This window comes from Pundamilia nyererei, unplaced genomic scaffold (assembly GCF_000239375.1).
Source record: "Pundamilia nyererei isolate P.nyererei 1_Seehausen unplaced genomic scaffold, PunNye1.0 scaffold00001, whole genome shotgun sequence".
Taxonomy (NCBI): Eukaryota; Metazoa; Chordata; class Actinopteri; order Cichliformes; family Cichlidae; genus Pundamilia; species Pundamilia nyererei.
In genome coordinates, this window is record NW_005187402.1 from 7,018,622 (window position 1) to 7,039,003 (window position 20,382).

At 39.9% G+C, this 20,382-nt stretch overlaps 5 protein-coding genes across 6 annotated transcripts in view; 3 read left to right on the plus strand and 2 right to left on the minus strand.

The window, feature by feature from the left end:
* ppp2r2ba (protein phosphatase 2, regulatory subunit B, beta a) overlaps positions 1-4,576 on the minus strand; it is a 42,173-nt gene extending 37,597 nt beyond the window's left edge. The window contains exon 1 of the mRNA XM_005719610.1: positions 3,518-4,576. Within this exon, the coding sequence (XP_005719667.1) occupies positions 3,518-3,596 (79 nt within the window). The 5' untranslated portion in view covers positions 3,597-4,576. The remainder of the gene's footprint in view (positions 1-3,517) is intronic.
* Positions 4,577-4,642: 66 nt separating this feature from the next.
* Positions 4,643-8,162, plus strand: rpl26 (ribosomal protein L26). The gene is made up of 4 exons (XM_005719609.1): positions 4,643-4,723; positions 5,391-5,562; positions 5,659-5,799; positions 7,997-8,162. The coding sequence occupies exons 2-4, from the start codon at positions 5,395-5,397 to the stop codon at positions 8,123-8,125; spliced, it is 438 nt and encodes a 145-aa protein (XP_005719666.1). The 5' UTR covers positions 4,643-4,723; positions 5,391-5,394; the 3' UTR covers positions 8,126-8,162.
* A 2,566-nt stretch (positions 8,163-10,728) lies between these two features.
* Positions 10,729-12,503, plus strand: atp6v0e1 (ATPase H+ transporting V0 subunit e1). The gene is made up of 4 exons (XM_005719612.1): positions 10,729-10,979; positions 11,483-11,530; positions 12,088-12,211; positions 12,303-12,503. Exons 1-3 carry the CDS (start codon positions 10,876-10,878, stop codon positions 12,179-12,181), a joined length of 246 nt encoding a protein of 81 aa, XP_005719669.1. The 5' UTR covers positions 10,729-10,875; the 3' UTR covers positions 12,182-12,211; positions 12,303-12,503.
* A 440-nt stretch (positions 12,504-12,943) lies between these two features.
* Positions 12,944-16,929, plus strand: bnip1a (BCL2 interacting protein 1a). Its single transcript, XM_005719613.1, has 6 exons — positions 12,944-13,042; positions 14,266-14,358; positions 14,457-14,548; positions 14,630-14,734; positions 15,191-15,309; positions 15,498-16,929. Exons 1-6 carry the CDS (start codon positions 12,962-12,964, stop codon positions 15,692-15,694), a joined length of 687 nt encoding a protein of 228 aa, XP_005719670.1. The 5' UTR covers positions 12,944-12,961; the 3' UTR covers positions 15,695-16,929.
* A 1,170-nt stretch (positions 16,930-18,099) lies between these two features.
* nkx2.5 (NK2 homeobox 5) lies at positions 18,100-20,124 on the minus strand. 2 transcript variants are annotated; one of them, XM_005719616.2, is made up of 3 exons: positions 20,015-20,124; positions 19,564-19,901; positions 18,100-19,065 (listed from the first exon to the last, which is right to left on the minus strand). In XM_005719616.2, the coding sequence occupies exons 2-3, from the start codon at positions 19,805-19,807 to the stop codon at positions 18,452-18,454; spliced, it is 858 nt and encodes a 285-aa protein (XP_005719673.1). In that variant the 5' UTR covers positions 19,808-19,901; positions 20,015-20,124; the 3' UTR covers positions 18,100-18,451. The 2 variants fall into 2 exon arrangements, with proteins under 2 accessions (XP_005719673.1, XP_005719672.1); XM_005719615.2 differs by having other exon boundaries at positions 19,564-20,124.
* Positions 20,125-20,382: the final 258 nt, after the last annotated feature.

Consider the following 20,382-nt stretch of genomic DNA (forward strand, 5'->3'; position numbering starts at 1 on the left):
GTCTTGCTCTAGGGGAGATCCAGCATGGGACGTCAGAGGAGCAATCCAGGTGGGAAGAAAACCTTTTCAAGTTTACTTTACTTGTCATTAGGGTACTGTTCAGTCTTTGAAACCTCCTATTAGTTGTCTTCTCTGTTTTAGATAAGCTTTCTAGAATATGTGAAAATAACCCCATTTGATCTTTCCTATCTCAGCTTGGATACTATTTAATTAACGAGTTAAAAAGCGAGCTAATGGACATGCGATACTAACTGCAGGAGTATCCTATCCCTTCAAGGGCTGTCTCCTTTTTGACAAGCTGAAGCAGAACAGTCACACTTGTAAGTGTGTGAATTATGTGAGTTTGGTATGTAGGGTGTTTGTCCCCAACGGCATGCAAGGGCAGGATGATTACGACAAGTGTGTTTTGAGCCGTGAACTGGGTGTCTGCCAGGGTAACAACAACAGAGCAGGATGTAAGATAAGGGCATGAACACACACACACAAGCATATGCGATGTTCCTCAAACACAAACACACGCTGTGTTCTTCAAACAGAAAACTCCAACTCAGTGTCATGCTTTGTCAGACTGTCGACAGAAGTTCCCCTCCGGCAATGCCACGAAAAGCTCTTACAAATAAAAAAACCACGATGTAGCAAAAATACACAAATGCACATGCGTGGCACGAGACACGTGTCAGCTATACCTAATAATCACAGAGACTTGACACAGATCTAATCTTCAAAAGTTTAATTAATTAATTAAAAATCACTTCCCTTTTCAGCTTTTTTCCCCCCTGGCATAATAATGTACCACAGGTTTCCCCTTAGACACTACAGCCAATAGATGAGGAAGCTGATGCAGGACTTGCTCTGCTGATTGATGGCAGTTTGAGATGTGGTGAGATGTCAGTTGGGGGTTGCACTTTTTCTTTTTTTCCTGACTCAAACACAAAGTATCAGCAAAGAGAGACACACATATGCAGTCCCTTCAGAAAACTTGAAGACTTAATCCATCACACCCCTACTGACAGACTCATGAAAAAAGGAGAAAAGTGAACACCAGGGGACAAAAAAAGACAGATAAAAGCCACAGAGAGACCAATGCAAACGTATAAACTTATACAGGGAGGCAGACAAAAGCTTGCAGTGTATCCCTCAGAGACTGGACCCAGGTGAATCCGAATGATGCTGGCACATTGCTCTCTACAATGGCCCAGATAAACAAAGAGAACACACACCGACACACACACCATGGTCAGTGCAGTGCTTATATAATATATTTTCCACTAACATGGTAACTGCACACTCATCTTCCCTGCGGTGAACTCCGCTCAGCTGGAGCGGACATGAAGGAGGACTACAGTGATGCACCACCCAGCTTCCTTCAGACCAGCATGTCTGAATAAGCGGCAATAAATGCCAACAAGGTCAAAACGGGACACGCGAGCAAAAGCTTTTACGCAACGCAAGCACATGCATAGATTCTAGCACAAAAACATCTACCTTCTCTTACTTTTTAAAACACACCCAAACACATAGTGTGCAGAGGTATTTATCTCTCTTTTTCTTTCTTTTGTTTTTAACACATCATATTTCTAAGGTGATCTGCTGTGTCATCTCACTCTGCTGGCCTCCAGCACATGAGATTCAACATCTCTCACTCCTGCTTTCTCCATACAACTGTTTCATATTTCTTCACACAGGGAGCAGCACAGGATCATGTATCATATTACTGAGGCTGAACAAGGCAGCCGTGGTTTTTTTCTTCTTCTTCTTGATCTATCACTTCCTCTATTATACCACTCTCTCATGTCAGGCGGAGGGATGGAGACTCAGAAAGTGAGTAAACAAGCTTGGAGTGAAGGCAGTGAAAAACATTTTGTATGTTGGCCGCACCTCTTAACATCGGGGAGCTAAAACTGGGTTGTATTTGCGATCGAATGCAGTAATGATAAACATTTCTATCATATTTACGCCATGTGATCATGGTGAGAAACTAGGCTACAGGACAAGCAGGTCAATTTATATTTTACAAGATAAATATAACAAATTTATTAAAATCCACATATGTACACTCTGAGTATAAAAGAAATGTTTTCCAAACTCATTTGTTAAAAACCTTTTTTGTAAGTTATTTTGTTGTGATTCACATTTTGTGCAATGCATTGCTCCTGATCTCATTAATAGCCTGCATCCAGTATTAGATAAACACACTTTAAACCTTGGACCTTGGATTTTATACAGATTCAACATTAGTGTGGCCGATATAAATAAGATGAAGTTTATTGACGTCAGATACTGATGTTTATCTGATGTGTTGTGTCACTTTTGTGCTGATTAAATGTTCAAAAGCTGTGTGATGGAGATCTAAATGACTTTGAAACAGGTATATGTTCAAAATGCACTCAGATTTACTTCCAATGCACAATCAGAGCTAACAAAAAACAAAATAAACTGGCACTGGCTATGAGGTAAACTGTTAGCCATAATTTCACATCTGACGCCGCTTTAAGTGCTGTAATTAATGTTTGATATTCATACTTTTAATGGCTAATCAAGATTAAATTAGCCAGAAGGATGGGGGGGAGAAAAATGAAATTTAGGACCAGGAAAGATCTGTGATGAAATAGAGAAGACATGTAAAAAGTGCAAGAGTAGGTAGCCTCAAGTGCTTCTTCTTCTTTGGTGAATACATACAGTATATAGGTCAGCTCTACATGCTGTGAAAGACCTTGTTGATGCCCACAACATACTGGGATGTACAGTGTATCACACTATCTTCCCTTCTACCAGAAGGCTGAGGGCAGAGCGCACACAGGAAAGAGGGCAACCATGCAAAGCTAAATAATGCAATGCCTCAGTCTCCACATTATGACCTAGTAAGTGGTTGGTTATACAAACACTCAGACCCTCTTGGGCTGTGTCTGACAACACAATCAACAGGATTATGAAGTCATTTCTCGGTCTAACGGCATGTCAATTCACCATTTTAACTTCAGGGACTCCAGAGGAATAACTGGAATGGGTGAATGTGAGAGGTTTGGGCGATATGTGGAGATGCCTAGATGCTCTTGAATTAAGTGATCTAGGCAGTGTGAGCTGGTGAAATGAATGAGAGAACCATGAGTAAGGAGCAATGTGGGTACTTGTCATGCAACTCCACAAACTGACTTTCTCTCTTGGCATCCTGTAGGCCTGTGTGTTGACACCTTTAAAGGGAGCAAAATGCGAATGGAGTGATACTGTTTACAAGACACACACACACACACATACACACACACACACAGAGTCTTGGAACACTTTCTATAATTTGCATCAGAAATTGAGAAAGGGCTCCTTCAACTTCATGCATAGTGTCAAATCTGCATTGGTCTGGGTTAACTACTGGTTAAGCCTTAGCCCTTCAAGTGACCAGCCTAACTTCTGCACATGTGTATCATATGTGCAGCAGCATAAAAACATTGATGTCACAAGGCACAAACTAAGCAACTCATAGACCCGTGAAAGCCACCCCCGGTTAAGCGTCCCACCCTACCTTCGGTGTGGCAAGTGGAGGACAGGATGGTGCTCGGAGGGCGGAAGAGATACGGGAGATAACGGGAAAAACATTTCATCTTCTTCTCCGGTGCTTGCTAACGGGTGTAGAGCGCTGCGTTGCGGGCTCCACATCCGCACTGCTGCCGCCGACAGCCAGCCACAGAGGATCCGGGGAGGTTCGGAGAGGAGGAGGGGGGAGTGAAATAGGCTCTGTCCGCGGTGCAGGGGGGCTATGACAGCATCACTTTTTCACAGGCAGGGAGGCAGGCAGGCAGTAGGCTCCGGTAGATCTGCGCTTCACCCGGGGAGCGAATAGCGCACGGTGTCAGCGCGTCTCCGCTTCGGCAGGTCTCTCCGTGTATGTGGGCGAGTTTGTCTGAGCAGGACAGGGGTCTCTTCTGTCCTCTTATCATGGGAGGTCAATGTATGTGTGGTCTGCTGGTGTGAACACCCTCCTCGTGTTTATTTCTCAGTGTATTTGGGTTTAAATAAAATAAAAAAAGAGCAGGAAAAGCGCAATTACATCTGCGAGAGCCAGGAAGTTTTGCCTTATAAATTTGGTAGTCTGTTTTATATTAAATGTAGCTAAGGGCAAATACTTTGATTGGAAATTACACTGAATGTTTTTTGGGGTGTGTATTACCGATAGAACATGTGTTTTGCCGATCTATTAATGCTACTCACACTTATCCCTGATGCCTAAAAGAGGGTTGTGTGGTGCACAGAGCCCAGAACTTGATGAATCATAGACAAAACTTGTTTGTAGACCAGGTTACCGATTAACTAAGTTTAGCGCCATCTTGTGGAAATATTTAATGTAGCTAGAAAACACAAGTTATAACGTCACAAAAAACAAACCTAGTAAACATCGTTGTGCATGTTTACTAAAAACGCCCCTGCAATTTTATCAACTAAAAATTATTACGTGGCATTATTTAAAAAATAAATTTGTTATGGTGAATAAAAATCTTAACGGTCACCTTCTTTTAGTCGAATTTAACTCCTCGTAGCACACGCAGCACTAAAACAAGTTTCAGTACGACGAAATTGTGTCATCTTTGCCAGACCCCTCTGTGTTTACGCTTGCGTTTATCTGTGTTATCATTTTAAACACTGACTTCTCGCGAGACTTGAGTGTGAACTAATGCCAGCGGAAGTAGTTTGCGAGTCTCTTTTCCGCCGGCCATAGAGGAGCAAAGGCAGGGTAAGAATTCCCGGCAGATGAATTCGCCAAAGTTATCGTTATCCATCCTGCTTTTAATACCACTGTGTGTCCGTATACAAGTGTAAACCCCACATATACTTCAGTACAATTAAAAATCAGCGAATATTGGCTTCGTGTTGACGATGGATTACTAAATAAACGCTGTCAGTAGTTGGTCTCCCTGTTAGGTCATTCAGTATCCGCATGTCGGTTAGCGATAGTGAACCAGCTCTACTCCTGGTGCTAGCCTTTAATATTTGACCTATTTTACATTCTGTAACTGTAATGGGCTTTTAAAAACATTGTTTTGGAAGTGTGTAGTTTGTTCAACCACTGTACCAAGTTTATGTTGCAGAAATATCCCGCTTCGGTCTGACGGCTATCTTATGCTAACTACTTGAGCTAGCTTAATAGTCGCCTTTAAAACGTAGCACAACCTAGCCAGGTACCTAATACAGCAAAATAACACACACAGTGGACATTCTAGGTTTGGGTTCTCAGTTGCTTTATGTGGTGTCGGAAGATAGTAGTGTGTACTTTAACCCTACATTCTTATATTTTCTTAAAACTGTCGATCCTGATCCACAATTTCAGTGGACTGTTTTGCAAGCAAGTGCAGCCTTTATCGCCTGGGTTTGTCAATGTGCCATTACTTGTTTCTTTACAGCATCATGAAGCTCAATCCCTTTGTAACATCCTCCCGTCGCAAGAACCGTAAGAGGCACTTCAATGCCCCCTCACACATCAGGAGGAAGATCATGTCTTCCCCCCTGTCTAAGGAGCTCCGCCAGAAATACAACGTGAGGTCCATGCCCATCCGCAAAGATGACGAAGTCCAGGTAATGTGGTTTGTATTGCTGAGGGGTTCTTTTTTTATAGCTGATGTGCAACATGTTAGGCGGATTAATCTGACCTCCTTGTGTATTTACATACAGGTTGTCCGTGGGCACTACAAAGGCCAGCAGATTGGCAAAGTAGTCCAGGTCTACAGGAAAAAGTATGTCATCTACATCGAGCGTGTGCAGAGAGAGAAGGCCAATGGAACAACAGTCCATGTCGGCATCCACCCCAGCAAGGTGAGACGTAATTGAATAGATACTGAGTTTGTGTGAGTAGACTTGTTCCGTGGTATAGTCACACATGGCGCTTACTGGCTTCATATCTGTTTGGTTTGTTTGTGTCAGGAAGATGTAGTCTTGAGCTTTTCATGTCACAAGCTCTTAGGCTGATCAACACAAATTCAATGTGGAGGGTAGCTATATAAGTATTTCTTGGGTATTTTGGGGTTCTTAGTGTTTTTTATCTATTGTAATTTTGAAAGTTGAGGTATTTTTTGCTCTTGATGTTTGTTTATTTTCCTAACAGCTGGCTCAGAGCCCTGTTCCAAGAAGCATGTTCAACAAATAAAGTTTATATATAAACTTAGAGTTTAAGTCTAAGATCTGCAACTCTTAAGCTGTGTCCACACTGAAAACAATTGTCGTGTTGTGCCTTTTAGCCGTATTCTTCATTCTGTGGTAGTCTTTTCAGTGACTGGTCTGAAAGTGTGAGGGGTCCCACCTACTTCACATTGATAACAGTTACTTCACTCAAAGTCGACAAATATCATTCACTTTTTGTTGTCTGCTTACCAGATTGCTTTGAACTGCTAAAGATTTTGGTTTCAGAACAGCTGATCAGAATATCTTCATTGAACTTGAGTGTTCACCTTTAGTTAAGCACATGCATGAGTAGAAAAAATGTAAAGGAAGCCATCAGTGGAGCTCTGACACCCAGAATCATAGGATCATGGGATTCCAGCATTTTCCTCATGTCTGGATTAACAAACCGAGGGATGTTTGCTAAATCTGCTTCCATGAGTAGGGCCCCAGTCACTACAGTTGTAAACTTCAATAGCATTCAGGTGCTTGACTCTCTCATCTTGCAGTCGGACAGACTACTTGACTAGTTGTGGTTGTGTGGGACGGTAGTAGCCAAAGGCGGTGTGTGTTGTGATCTGGAGATTGTAAACTGGTGTTATGGTTGATGTCGTTGGCATACTCTCTGCACATGTATGCAGAGAGCAAAGTAAAGTGGAGTCAAATTCCTTACTTGTTAAGCACAAACCAAATAAGGGTGACTCTGATGTATCTGATTCTGCTCATTGCACTTCAACACCACCTTAGACCCATTTAAATCTGGATACTGGGTGTTGTCCAGTCGCTGTAGTCTGCTGCTAAATTGATACATTTTCAAGAATCAATCACTGCATTAGTGCTGGTAAAGAAGAAGTCAAAACAAGTAAACATTTTTATTATGGAGAATTTTTCAACTGCTGCGGTAGTATCCCGCTGTGCTATTGGGAAATCCCTATGTTCCTGAAGTTAATTTATCAAGGGACCAACTCACTCCCACTTGTCTCCAGTGAGGCTGCAGTGTTTTCAAAAAGAAAAGGAAACTTTACATCGAGCCCAAATGACACCAAAACTCACTATGCACCAGCAACTCACTAAGGACTTCTTTTGTGGACAGTCTAGGATTACTAGATATAAGAAGATGCCATATCTAAGCCAGACTTCAGGTTTCTATATTACACGTGTGTAAAGCTGCCTGTTGGGCTAAGATTTGCTTCTAACTAATCATGTCTTAATCCTGCTCCCGGGTGCACACCCTAAACTCTGATTACAGGTAGACTTGAGAGAAATTTCACTTGGTATTTGACACAGTGTTTCATCATACTCTGACACTTGGTGTTTTGAGCACTGAAATTGAAAAATCAAAGTGACCAAATAACATTTTGTGAAGTGCAGTTGCTCTGGTTTAGCTGGATTATAGATTTTTTCTTTTTTTTTAAATTTGCTGATGCTGTTCGGTTTTAAATTGCAGTGTAATGCATTAAACTACCACAGAACCTCTTTCTGTCAGTTCTGTAAATCTGTAAACACTGGTGGATAGCTGAAGCAAGTACAGAGCTAATGGGAGAGCATGTGACATCTTAGATGCGGAACATTGGTAATTTAAGAAGAATTATATTTGAATTTCAGCATGTCCCTTTTGATTCATTTTTTTAATTTATTTATTTATTTTTAAACGTAAACTGGAAAAGCAAGATTTTCCTTGTAGAGTAAAAAAAAAAAATCCTTGGTTACAAAAACAGTGGGAAATGTTTCAATTATTAAGCAATGTCTTTTTGTTAAATTTTATTAAAGAGATTTGAAGGTAATTTCAGACATATTGCTGATGTATCCATGAGAGAATACATGTTTGTTTACCAAGATGTTTTTGTGTCTGCAGGTGGTCATCACCAGGCTAAAGCTGGACAAAGACCGCAAGAAGATCCTGGAGCGCAAGGCCAAGTCTCGTGCTGATGGAAAGGAGAAGGGCAAATACAAGGAGGAGACCATTGAGAAGATGCAGGAGTGAAAATGATCTTTTGCTATCAATAAACTCTGTAAATGGACCTCATGTTGTCTGTCATATTTTCGTTGTAACGCCCTAAACTCGGGAATGTTTTTTTAATGTTTTATTTTAAATATGCTTGTCTTTTTTATGGAAATTAACACTTGGGTATACTGTATGCCTTCAAAGTCATGTTCAAATCTCTAAACAGCACACTGTATTATAAGGAATTTAATGAATTGGCCAGTGCTGCTGCTTAATTAATTAAAAACAAGCTGTGGCCAAAATTGCATAGGTTTATTGTTTAAAAATGTTAAAAGTGAACTACACAAAGAAATGTTCTTTAATTGCACAATTAACTGCAAATATGAGTGTAGTTTTGTTACAGGCAAGGAAATTCATGTGACTGACTACACACCACCTCAGCTTCTATGTTAATTGATTTCACTATGAAATGATGAGGTGAAAATCCAAAATACTGTGCAAGAAACAAAAAAATATTTCAAAGCATTTAAGCCGAAATATGGAAACCCAGCATTTGCTCTAACAGATCCAGATTAATATACTTTATGGATCCTCCAAAGGAAATTACTTTTAAGGCACCAGGATAAAGGATAAAAATGAAATCGTATATCCTGACAGGTGTGTTCACCTGTCACAGAAGAAGAGAACAGTAGGAAACCATTTTGGTTTTAAACGAGCTGATGAATGAGCTCTGCAGAGAGGACTGTGGTGACCGTGATGGGTTGTCCATGGTGGACAGCAGGTAATTCAGTGACCTCTTGCTCCTCACTGAATGCCTCTGGGTCCCTGCTGCCATCTCTGACAGTGTTTGAGAGGGAAGAAGAAAAAAATAGATTTTGCAAGAAATTTTACATTAAATTTAGCGAAACTAAAACATCATAGGAGGAGAGGCTAACAATTGAATGAAAAAAAGATACAGGTGAAGCTCGAAAAAATTTGAATATCGTGCAAAAGTTCATTTATTTTCAGTAATTCTACTGAAAAAGTGAAACATATAATAAAAACTCATTACATGCAAAGTGAGATAATTCAAGCCTTTAATTGTTAACATTTTGTTGATCGTGGCTAACAGCTTGTGAAAACCCCAAATTCAAAAGCTCAGAAAATTTGAATATTGTGAAAAGGTCCAGTTGTAGGCTCAAAGTGTCCCACTCTGATTAGCTAATTAATCCAAAACATCTCCAAAGAGTTCTTGAGCCTTTAAATGGTTTCACAGTCTGGTTCAGTAGGAATCACAATTATGGGGAAGACTGCTGATCTGACAGTTGCGCAGAAAACCATAATTGACACCCTCCATAAGGAGGGAAAGCCTCAAAAGATAAGTGCAAAAGAAGTTGGATGTTCCCAAAGTTCTGTATCAATGCACATTAATAAAAAGTTATGTGGAAGGGAATGGTTTGGAAGAAAAAGGTGCACAAGCAGCAGGGATGACCAGAGCCTGGAGAGCATTGTCAGGGAAAGGTCATTCAAAAGTGTGGGGGACCTTCACAAGGAGTGGACTGAGGCTGGAGTTGGTGCATCAAGAGCCACCACACACAGACGGATCCTGGATTTGGGCTTCAAATGTCATATTCCTCTTGTCAAGCCGCTCCTGAACAATAATGTCAGAAGTGTCTCACCTTGGCTAAAGAAAAAAAGAACTGGTCTGTTGCTCAGTGGTCCAAAGTCCTCTTTTGTAATGAGAGAAAATTTTGCATCTCATTTGGAAACCAAGGTCCCAGAGTCTGGAGGGAGAATGGAGAGGCACACAATCCAGGATGCTTGAAGTCCAGTGTTAAGTTTCCACAGTCTGTGTTAATTTGGGGAGGCATGCAGGTGTTGGTCCACTGTGCTTTATTAAGTCCAGAGTCAAGGCAGCTGTTGAAGCTGAAGCTGACTTCATTTTCCAGCAGGACTTGGCACCTGCCCACACCTACAAACGTACTAAAACCTGGTTCAATAGATTCTCTATGGGGCATTGCCAAGATAAAGATGAGAGTCGTGAGACCGAACAATGCAGAACAGCTGAAGGCTGCTATTGAAGCATCCTAGTCTTCCATAACACCTCAGCTGATAGCATCCATGCCACGCTGCATTGATGCAGTAATTCATGCAAAAGGGCCCAAACCAAGTACTGAGTACATATGCATGATTATACTTTTCAGGGGTCTGACATTTCTCTATTTAAAATCCTTATTTTATTGGTTTCATGCAATATTCAAATTTTCTGAGCTTTTGAATTTAGGTTTTTCATAAGCTGTAAGCCACGATCAACAAAATTGTAATAAATAAAGGCTTGAAATATCTAAAAGGTGAACCTATATTAGTTTCACCTTTTAAGTAGAATTGCTGAAATAAATGAACTTGTGCACGATATTCTATTTTTTTCGAGTTTCACCTGTATAACAATGTGTAATATTCATATACTATTTTTCACGTTAATGAGAGAAATGTAGTAGAAATAAACATAAATATGGCACAGTTTGTCTTCCAGTTTGTCCGCTTCATTTTATGCATATGGAATATAACCACAAATAAAAGTTGGGTTAAAACGCAAATACTTTTCGCCATTTATTTAATTTAAGAATTAATGAAAACGTTTCACAACACAAGCACTTTGAAATTTGCAGTGCAGTCCCTCCACTTCCTCTTTCTCTGGTTCACAGTCATGTGATACGTGTTGCCTTCTGCGTGTCGTCGTCGGCTGGGCAGCATACATTTAGTTGAAAGTTTATACCTCTGAAGTCTTGTGTTTTTAGACGAAACTCACAATGGCAATAACTTCGTTTGCGATCGCGATTTCCGTGATGACTGTGTTCTGGGGTATTGTTGGAGGAATTGTGCCTTGGTTTATCCCCAAAGGACCAAACAGAGGGTAAGTTGGTTAGCTTAGCTCCGGCTGGCTATAAGGAGTTTACGGAAGGTTTTTATGTCAACGTTGTATTATTTTCTTAGTTTTTATACAAACAGGTGAAGTGTGCGTGAGCTAAATTTACTGTTGGCGTTTTGTAAAGCTGTTTATTACACTTACATATCACCTGTAAACCCTGTTAGCTACTCTAGTTACTAAAACTTAAGAGTTAGCTAACTAAAGCTAATTTTACTCTGGCTTAGTGCTAAAGTTCCTCACACCCCTTGGCAGTGAATCCTGCTCTTGTATTTCAGTACATAATACGACCATTAATGGATTCTATTTTTGGAAAAAAAAATGCCAAAGTCAGTACAACTTCCTTTATTTGTCTGATTTTCAGTTGCATCACGAGATCCAGCTCGTGAATGTGGATGAATGGCTGGATGTGTTTTAAATCCAAAAACTCGCAGACATTAAATAGTAGATGTGCTGTTTATATATTTAAAATGTATATTATTTCCCCACAGTGTGATAGTGACGATGCTGGTGCTAACTGCAGTCTGCTGTTACCTTTTGTAAGTATTCACCATCCGGATTCCTTTTTTTTTTTTTTTTTTCCACAGACAGGCACACACACACAGTGGTACTATATATATCTAAAAACAATAGAGGAAGCCTGCAATGAATCAGGCCTATAATATAAATGGCTGAAGTGAGCAGTCAGTTAAATATAAGAGAACTATCTTCTTGATAGGTGATTAATGCATTTGGATAATTACAAATTGGTCCACTTCTGTTGCTCCAAGTTAATTGATGCACGTTGCTTGAAAATAAAGCAGACTATGCGTATCTTATTTAAGTCATAAATTATTTACATTCACAGTTTTGAATGCATCTGGTGTTTTGTTGCATGCTGGCAGACAAAAGGGGGCAGTATAGTCACAGTAGTGTTACAGCCATGTGAGGTTAATCTCCCAAATGCCCCCCAAGCTTGATGCTGTTATAATAAACCCAGGAGCTGGTTGCAGTGTTGTGACAAACCGTGGTGTTCATTCAAGATGACATTTTTATTAGAAAATATGATGTGAGTGTTTTGTTTGTGATCTTGATGGTGTCCTCTCTGTTCACCCAGCTGGTTGATAGCCATTCTGGCCCAGTTGAACCCGCTGTTTGGGCCTAGCCTGACCACTGATGTTATTTGGTACCTGCGCTATCACTGGCCTTAATTTGCCTTTCTGGGGCTCCCAACCCTTAAGGTAAGCTTAAGACTATACCTACATGCTACTTTTATGTAATATATTAATACTTGGATGCCTCTCGTCTAATGTTGTGTTATTATTCTCTCAGCAACAGGATGACCTTGCAGTGCTGCACACCAGTGGATGTTTGCCATTGCAGAGATCAGTTGTCCCCAATTGCCTTAAAACTCTGAACCCTGTATGATTATTGAGTGGCACCAGTGCCTTGTGTATATAATGACTCCCAAAGGGCTGTGAGATCTGTGTGGATGTGCTGTGACCTAAATTAAAGTAACATTTCCTTGTTGCAGTTTTGTTTATATATTATGTACATTGTGTTCAACAATATTGTTAGCATGGATAGCAGTTGTTGTGTGAGTGTGTGTGTGTGTGTGTGTATGTGTGAAGTTTGTGTCAGCTGGTTCATCAGATAATTAATAAATTAATAAACAAATCATTCATCCATAATTGTTTGTAATTATATATATTTTTCAAATATAAAAGTGTTCCTTTCTACATAATTATGTTGAAAGTCATTTACACATTAAACACATTTATGTCACTAAAATATTTTTCATAGGGCATAGATAATGCTGTTGTTTTTTTGTAACTTGTCTGAAAAAAATGACCCCATAAAACATTTTTCATGCAGTCATTATTGATAACGACGTTTTTTGCGTAACAAAACACGTCAAACAGCGACGTTGACGTACGGACTTCAAATTGGCCTCTTTGCTTTCCGTAGCTCCAGCCGGCTACGTTGGCAACATGGCGTCGTCAGATGTCCACGTCCGAATATGCGAACAAGAAATACTCAAATATGACTTGGAAATTAAAGCTCTCATCCAGGTGCGAATATTTCTTTGGTAAGACTGCTTAGTGCTGCGACGGGACACGTTATTTTTTGAGCGTGTCACATAGCGGAGTTGTATTAACTTGGCCTGATTTTATGAGGTGTAGCGACCGTCTCCGAAAGCCTGCACCGGAACATTTTCTATCAAAGTTACAAAGAGGCTGTAAAAAAAAGAATATTTTCAGCCAAGATTTTATGAACAAGATGTTGTAATAATAATGTAGATAACCAGCCGGTGTTGTGTTGCGCTAACTAGTGATTTCCGGTATATACCAAATGATGATCCTCCCAAAACAGGTCACTTCTTTATTTTAACCCCTTCATAAATCCCGTTGACTGCAGCCCGTTTACATTATAAGCAAAACGAATACTTGCCATAAAAACACACCTGAGATCACTTTTTGGTACGTCACCTGTATTTAAACTGTTTAAAATAACTTAAAGCTCTAGTGTGTTAAATATTTCTATCTTAAAGCTAATAGAAAACTATTTAGATTCAGAAAATTGAGATTGAGATTAAACAGCTCCTTTTTGTAGGAGAGATGTGGCCAAGAGGCTAAGAAATATTTGCAATGTTTCTTATTTCTTTATTCTCTATATTTTTAAGTCCTGTTGACTACAACCTGTTTATCGGTGTAAAAAAAAAAAATCTTTCTGGCAGCAGGTATTTAGATGTTTTCATTTAAACGAAGGATTAATGTAACCTATGGACCTAAATAAAAATCTACCTTTATTAATCTTTTTCAAGTAGTCAATGGACAGAAAAGCAATTCAATAAAAGGCGCGCTGGAAAATCAAGCAGTATTTTCCAAACATGTACCGGATCAAGTGTCTCACTTTTGCAACACTAGTAAGCACAAGGCAGTGTAGGACCATATTTGGTAGAAACTATTCATATTTTAAAATGATTTTAGAGCATATTTAAATATAAATGGGTAAGTTAAACTCTATTTTGCAAAACTTGTCAAAAAATATTAGAAAGCTGGTTAATTTGGGGGGAAGTGTCGATAAATAAATACATTTTAAAAAATCCGCATTGCAGGAAAAAGTGAAAATAGTTAAAAGGTGAGGAGGAGGTCTAAAACAGTGCGAATTCCACAGTTCAGCTTGAGAAAGCAGTGTTAATATGCAGAACAGCTGTCCTTTCAACATGTGAACAGTAACAGCAGTGTAGCAATGAAATGTCATGACTTTTATCCTTGGTTCAACATTTTACCAGGATATCAGTGAGTGCACAGGCCCTCAAAGCAAGCTGACAGAATTAAATGGAGAAGTGAAAAAGAACTTCCTCAGCTTAAGACTACGGATTCAGGTGAGAGATTTTTCCCAATTAATAGGCTGTACATCGGTTGCTTGAACTTTTTTTTCTTTTAATTGTAAGCCCTTGTGGTTGTTTTGCTTCCATGTTAGGACTTTGAGCAGATGGCAATGGAGCAGGACAAAGAGTCAGACAAGCAGGCCTTGATGACTCAGGTAGAAGGCCACAGAAAACAGATGCTCAGGTAATGCCTTTAGCCCACTTTAACACTTTAAAAGTCTACTTAATAAAAGCTTATTCATTTTCTTTTTTGTATTTTTTGCAGTAACCAGACAACCTGGAGGAAAGCCAACCTGGCCAGCAAACTTACAATCGACAACATGGAAAAGCAGGCCCTTCTTAATGGAGCTGATGATTCTGTGAGACAGAGGTGAGCTGAAGATTATCCTAATATTTAAAGACCACTAAATCTCAGCTTTGCACTTAAGCAACGTTTGCTTAAATGCAAAGAAAAAAGACTATCGGGGAGCGTGCTTTTCTTTACGTGCCCCATTTTTGTGGCACAATCTCCCTCAAGATATTAGGCAGGCATGCTCGGTGGAGGTTTTTAAAGCTAAGTTGAAGACCCACTTGTTCACCCTATCCTACATGTCTTAATTCTATGCCATTTAGTTTTAAATTTTTTTATTGTTTTTAACTTTTATTATGTTTTTAACTTGTTATTGTGTTTTTAACTTGTATTGCTGTGTATCGCTTTTATTTATTTATCTCTTTATTTTCAAATAAAGAGATAAAAATATTATTATTATTATTATTATTATTATTATTATTATTATTATTATTATTATGTGATGCATTCTGTTTGCATGCATTCTTTTTAAATCAGGAAGATGGCCAAAGAGGGTCTGGCCCAGACCACCAGCGACATCACCGAAAATCTTATGAGCATCAGCCGAATGATGGCCCAGCAAGTTCAGCAGAGCGAGGAGACCATAACGTCACTAGGTTGGTGAATGAACAGTATCCTGTTGTTTTGATATACTTGTTTAATTTTAAATGGCATTAAAGCATTCTTGCTTACTGAGAGTAATTTAACAGGTTACACTGTGTTAATGCACACGCTCGGAATATAATGTCTATTTATATCAGTGACAAATGTGTAGCCCCACATTTTTTTTCTTTTCTGTTTAAAGCAACCTCCTCCAGAACGATCCAAGAGACAAATGATGAGTTTAAGACAATGACAGGGACCATTCAGATTGGGAGAAAACTCATCACCAAGTACAACCGGAGGGAGCTCACCGACAAGCTGCTCATCTTCCTGGCGTTAGCTCTGTTTCTCGCAACAGTGCTCTACATCCTAAAGAAGAGACTGTTCCCCTTCCTGTAGACCAGAAGGGTTCTCCCGTGAGCATGAATGGTACTTTCCATAGTCAGTGGGAATGATTTAAACAACTCTGAATGCTGCGTGCTATGCTAGACGCATTACGGCGTCTGCACGGCGGAATGCGAACCGCTTACTTGACTGTACTGAGACGCTGCTGAGAGTGAAATATTGTCCACACAGAGGGAGAGCGACCTACAGGCCTGCAGCTCAGAGGCAGACTAAAGGAAAAAAAATATTTTGGCTTCAGGATGTAAAACGTGTCTTTGTGTGAGGGGAAACTTGTTTGCTGATTATTATGAAACATGAAATATGGTACAGCATGAGTAATATCATGGTTTCATTTGGAAAAAAGAAAAGTCATTTTTAGCTTCAACAGTTTTTTTATTGGCAAGTCAATCACTGAACTATTAAAGTAGCATGCAATGCTATTAATTACTGTTAATTCAAGGCAAAAAATGCTATGTAATGACATTATATTACAGACATATATATTTGGGATCAAAACAAGGCCTGTACATGTTTTTGCATCACCAGTGGAAACCAAGCCATTTACCACGATCCAGTTTCCCACAATTACTGTTAATAACGTTCCAGCTTTATATGTAAATGCTATTTGTGGGAATGCACTGTGCAACTTACATTACTGTACTCCGTAATGATGAATTAATGTTGTTTATGTGAAAAGAATATTTAAGTACTTTTTAACTTTATTATGATTCAGGCTCAATTGCACTCACTCCTCACTGTGTTTTCCTACTTGAACAGCACTCGTAGGTTGTATATACACTTCTAACTGTCCCTATGTTTATTCACTTGGCATGCAAATCAAAGTAAAAAAAACAAACCCTTTATTAAGTGTAAGACTGGATGCAGTCTGCTCCGTCTCTGCCGGTGTGGCTCTGCAGCAGAGCAGAAAAGCTCCGAAAAGCACCAGCAGTGTTCGCACTGGCAGAGATAGGACAGCATGCAGCCCTGCCTTTCTTCAGATAAGACCCGGAAAAGCAGATTATTCCAACCTGTTTCCCTCTCCCTTTCCAGCATGAGTGGAGGGTGAGGGATATTTTTAGGTTTGTGTGGCGCTGTTATCTGACGTTCCCTTTTCAACACTACAGAGGAGAGGGTGGCCAGAGAAGCCACATGACCTTGCCACCCTTTGGGCAATTGCCTGGCATTGCTGTTTCATTTTTATTATTTGTAAATGTCATCGCTAATTATTAATAAACACAGTGGCTCCCGTCTTCTTTAGTGTGTCTCAAATGTGCATTTGTCACTGTATTGTTTACAGTAAGATAGCAGACAATAGAGTATGTGTGAAGAGACCTGAGAGATGCCTAAGCATCTCTTACTTGTGTAAAGTGGCGGCAGTTGGACAGAGCCAATTTCCAGCCTGTTCGTATAGCCGCACACTTAGACAAAGCCTTTGGCTCTCTGTCAAGCAAATTGGGCCATTCTTGCATTTAGCACCAAGATACTGACAATTGAGTGTTTGGGTTTGTATCTGGATAAGTGGGCAGAGGTCTCTGAAGTGTACACGACACCACACTGATGGTGTAAACACGGGGATCGGGTGGCTAATGGGAGACCTCGGCAACTTCACATTCATTTAGTAAATTTGACTTTATAGAGCTTTGGTATTGTTAGTATTTAATACATCATTTTGATACTAGGTGTATGTTCAGTTGGAGAGTAACAGCTGTGTTACAATAAAAAGCGAAAGGTTATGTTACGGTAATTTTCAGCAATCCAATGTACTGTCCATAAAAAGTTACATATATTTGATCTGGTCACAGCTTGCATTTGCCACCATGTTTCCAAGTTCAGGGAATAAGACTATTGACTTTCAGGAACAAAGAGAAGATGAAGAAATAATTCATATAAAATTTATCTACATAAAAAAACTGATCATTCGTTTCAGGTTTTCCCTATTGGAACCCAGTTTGAAACATTTTAAAAGGTCAAGGTCACGGCTAGTCAAAGCAACCTTATAAACATGTGTAAAAAGTACATGCAGCTGACAGTAGGTTGTAAAAAAAGTGTAAACATTTAACAACCTTTTACCTTGTTGAAGCCTACTGAATGAAGCTTTCTAATAGGTACTTGAGCAGTTTAACCAGAAAAAAACCATGGGGTGGTTTGATAGATGTCAGATTTTTTATTTTATTTTTATGCATGTTTACCAGTATATAACCCACAGGTGTGCATTATATGTGCTGTTAAAATTATCGTTTTTTTATTGGATGATTTAGTTGAATTCTTGTGGGGGGTTTGTGATGTACAGTTAGATAACAGAGCCAAAACAGACACGATGAGGACGTGGTTGTATGCTAAAAATTTTAATGATAATAATAATGGTAGTAACAATAATAATATAGAATACATATACAATTATATCATATAATTAAGTTGTAAGTTGTTTTGTTTTCCACCGAAAATACTTTTCGTAAAAAGAAATATGTAATAACCACCTTAAGGAAGATATGGAAAAATAGAAAGTGAAATCTGGCAATTTTTAAAATTAAAAAATGGCATTTATTATTTTGTTTTTCGCTCAAATTAAATGTGCGCTGAAAATAACTTAAAATGTAACACGTTTAGAGGAAAAACTGGTGCTGAACTCAAACGGAAACTACGAGAAATAATTCATCAAATATAAGTAAATTACACAAACTCCTCAATGTTTTAATTCGTTGGTATACACGCATGCAGTCATAAAATACTATTAAGGTAAATTAACATCTTTTTTTCTTCTTCTTCTCTTGTTTACCACGTCCTAATGCCGTGTAAGGAAGACACCCCGTTACTGGAGGAGTATGTGTTCTGGACGTTACTGAAATCCCCTACCCCAAAGTTCACGTAATTGCCGTTGCTGGAGGTACCTTGCATAGTCTGCATTGCGGCTGCGGGGTAATTGCATGCATAGTTCGTGTTGCAGCTGGAGCCGGTGTAGTTGCTGAAGGCTGTGTAGTTGTTATAACTAAAATGGTTAATGTGACCCATACTGTAGGAAGGATTGTAGCTGGTCGCGTCACTCGCGAGACAGGGCTTCCCATCCCTCACCAGCACCGGCACCGACACCCTCCTGGGCGGCGGCAGGGACACCATCTCCAGGCTCTGGTCCTGCTTCTGCCGCTTGCACTTGTACCTCCTGTTCTGGAACCAGATCTTCACCTGCGTCGGGGTGAGTTTGAGAACACCGGCGAGGTGATCTCTCTCCGGGGCCGAAAGGTACCGCTGCTGTTTGAAGCGGCGCTCCAGCTCGTACACCTGTGCCTGGGAGAAGAGGACCCGGGGCTTCCTGCGCCTCCGAGGCTTGGGCCGGTCCTGATCATCGGCCTTTATGTCCTCCACAGACTCTGACGGAACACTGAATTCGCCTGATTAAGACAAACACAGACAGAAAAAGCACAGAGAAATAACTGAATTAGATTAGAATTCTTCACGATTTTAGAATTTATATTCATATTTTTTTATTTTGCGCTGTTATAACGATCATAACAATTGGCACACGTTCGGGCAGATTGCCCGGCCATCCGTGCGACCAATCATTCCTAATATGATTTACGCACAACGCTATGATTTGTCATTTCATACCAAAGACGCCAATGATAGTTTAGATTTTATTACATTTTTCAAATTAATTTTCAAATCAGTATTAAAGTTCACCAACTTTCATTTATGTTTAAATTTCAAAGGTTTCATTTTAGGGCCTTTGTCCAGCAGCCCCCGTTTTTCTTGTATACTTTCTTGTGGTACTTATTGCTTTAGTGCAGATAACATTCAGAGAATCTGCCATTATTCAAATCAAGCACATCTGTATCCAGGCCTAGGTTTAATGGGCCTCCAAACTAAAGACAATTCTTTCTTTAGCTCACCTTTTCTTCTTTTCCCCTCAAACGCATCAGATTTTCCACCCTTATCTATTTCCATCTCCATGAGGGATTTGCCATAAAAGGTAGAAGCAAAGTTAAGTGCATTGCCTCTGCCGGCTCTGGAGTCGTGTGTGTCCTCTACAAGAAGCGAGGCGGCGGTGGACGAGATGTCCCGGAGAGGCTCCTGCTTCATTCGGCCCAGCATACAAGAGGAGGAGGAGGATGTCGCCACGGTGCAGCAGTCCATGCGAGAACAATCGTCCAAAGAAGACGCCAGAACGTCATGAGTCTGCTCCAAGTTTAATATATCCTTAACAGAGAAGGGAGTGGACGTGCTAGGGCTGGGAAACATTGTCAAAAACCAGAAAAAGAAAAATAATCTGTTAATCTGTCACATGGAGGCCAAAAAGAAGTCACCAAAAAAAAAAACCAAAACCCAAACAAAAAAACCCACCTTTCCTTCTTGGATTTACGTATAAGTTTGGTATACCGGACTGTTCTTGAGTGAAGTGTGCATTTTGAATGTCAACTCTGACTCCAAACTTTTTTCTTGGCCCCTCTCTCTCTCTCTCCTTTCAGTGACGCAGAGAATGAGGGAGGGACGGGGGATCCAGTGGGACCTTGAGCTCTGGTACTCCCATTTACTGACGTAAAGTGATGTTTGGTAGGTTGCATGTTAGGCCTGATGTTGGTCATAGGTCTATTTCTTAATTTGCAGCAAAGTAGCCTGCTTAACCAGCCTTTATACTCTGCCCAGAGCAAATAGGATTGCTGTAAATATTCCACTAAATCAGTACATCCTTTCATCCTGTTGGAGAAACA

Excerpts from the sequence above, each read along its gene's own strand:
- rpl26 (XM_005719609.1), top strand. The coding sequence starts at position 5,395 with ATGAAGCTCAATCCCTTTGTAACATCCTCCCGTCGCAAGAACCGTAAG. Across the intron at positions 5,563-5,658 it reads GCAAAGATGACGAAGTCCAG|GTTGTCCGTGGGCACTACAA; the intron begins GTAATGTGGTTT and ends ATTTACATACAG. Across the intron at positions 5,800-7,996 it reads TCGGCATCCACCCCAGCAAG|GTGGTCATCACCAGGCTAAA; the intron begins GTGAGACGTAAT and ends TTGTGTCTGCAG.
- atp6v0e1 (XM_005719612.1), top strand. The coding sequence starts at position 10,876 with ATGGCAATAACTTCGTTTGCGATCGCGATTTCCGTGATGACTGTGTTC. Across the intron at positions 10,980-11,482 it reads CCCAAAGGACCAAACAGAGG|TGTGATAGTGACGATGCTGG; the intron begins GTAAGTTGGTTA and ends ATTTCCCCACAG. Across the intron at positions 11,531-12,087 it reads GCAGTCTGCTGTTACCTTTT|CTGGTTGATAGCCATTCTGG; the intron begins GTAAGTATTCAC and ends CTGTTCACCCAG.
- bnip1a (XM_005719613.1), top strand. The coding sequence starts at position 12,962 with ATGGCGTCGTCAGATGTCCACGTCCGAATATGCGAACAAGAAATACTC. Across the intron at positions 13,043-14,265 it reads AAATTAAAGCTCTCATCCAG|GATATCAGTGAGTGCACAGG; the intron begins GTGCGAATATTT and ends ACATTTTACCAG. Across the intron at positions 14,359-14,456 it reads GCTTAAGACTACGGATTCAG|GACTTTGAGCAGATGGCAAT; the intron begins GTGAGAGATTTT and ends CTTCCATGTTAG.
- nkx2.5 (XM_005719615.2), bottom strand. The coding sequence starts at position 19,912 with ATGTTTCCCAGCCCTAGCACGTCCACTCCCTTCTCTGTTAAGGATATA. Across the intron at positions 19,066-19,563 it reads TGAGGGGAAAAGAAGAAAAG|GCGAATTCAGTGTTCCGTCA; the intron begins GTGAGCTAAAGA and ends TGTCTTAATCAG.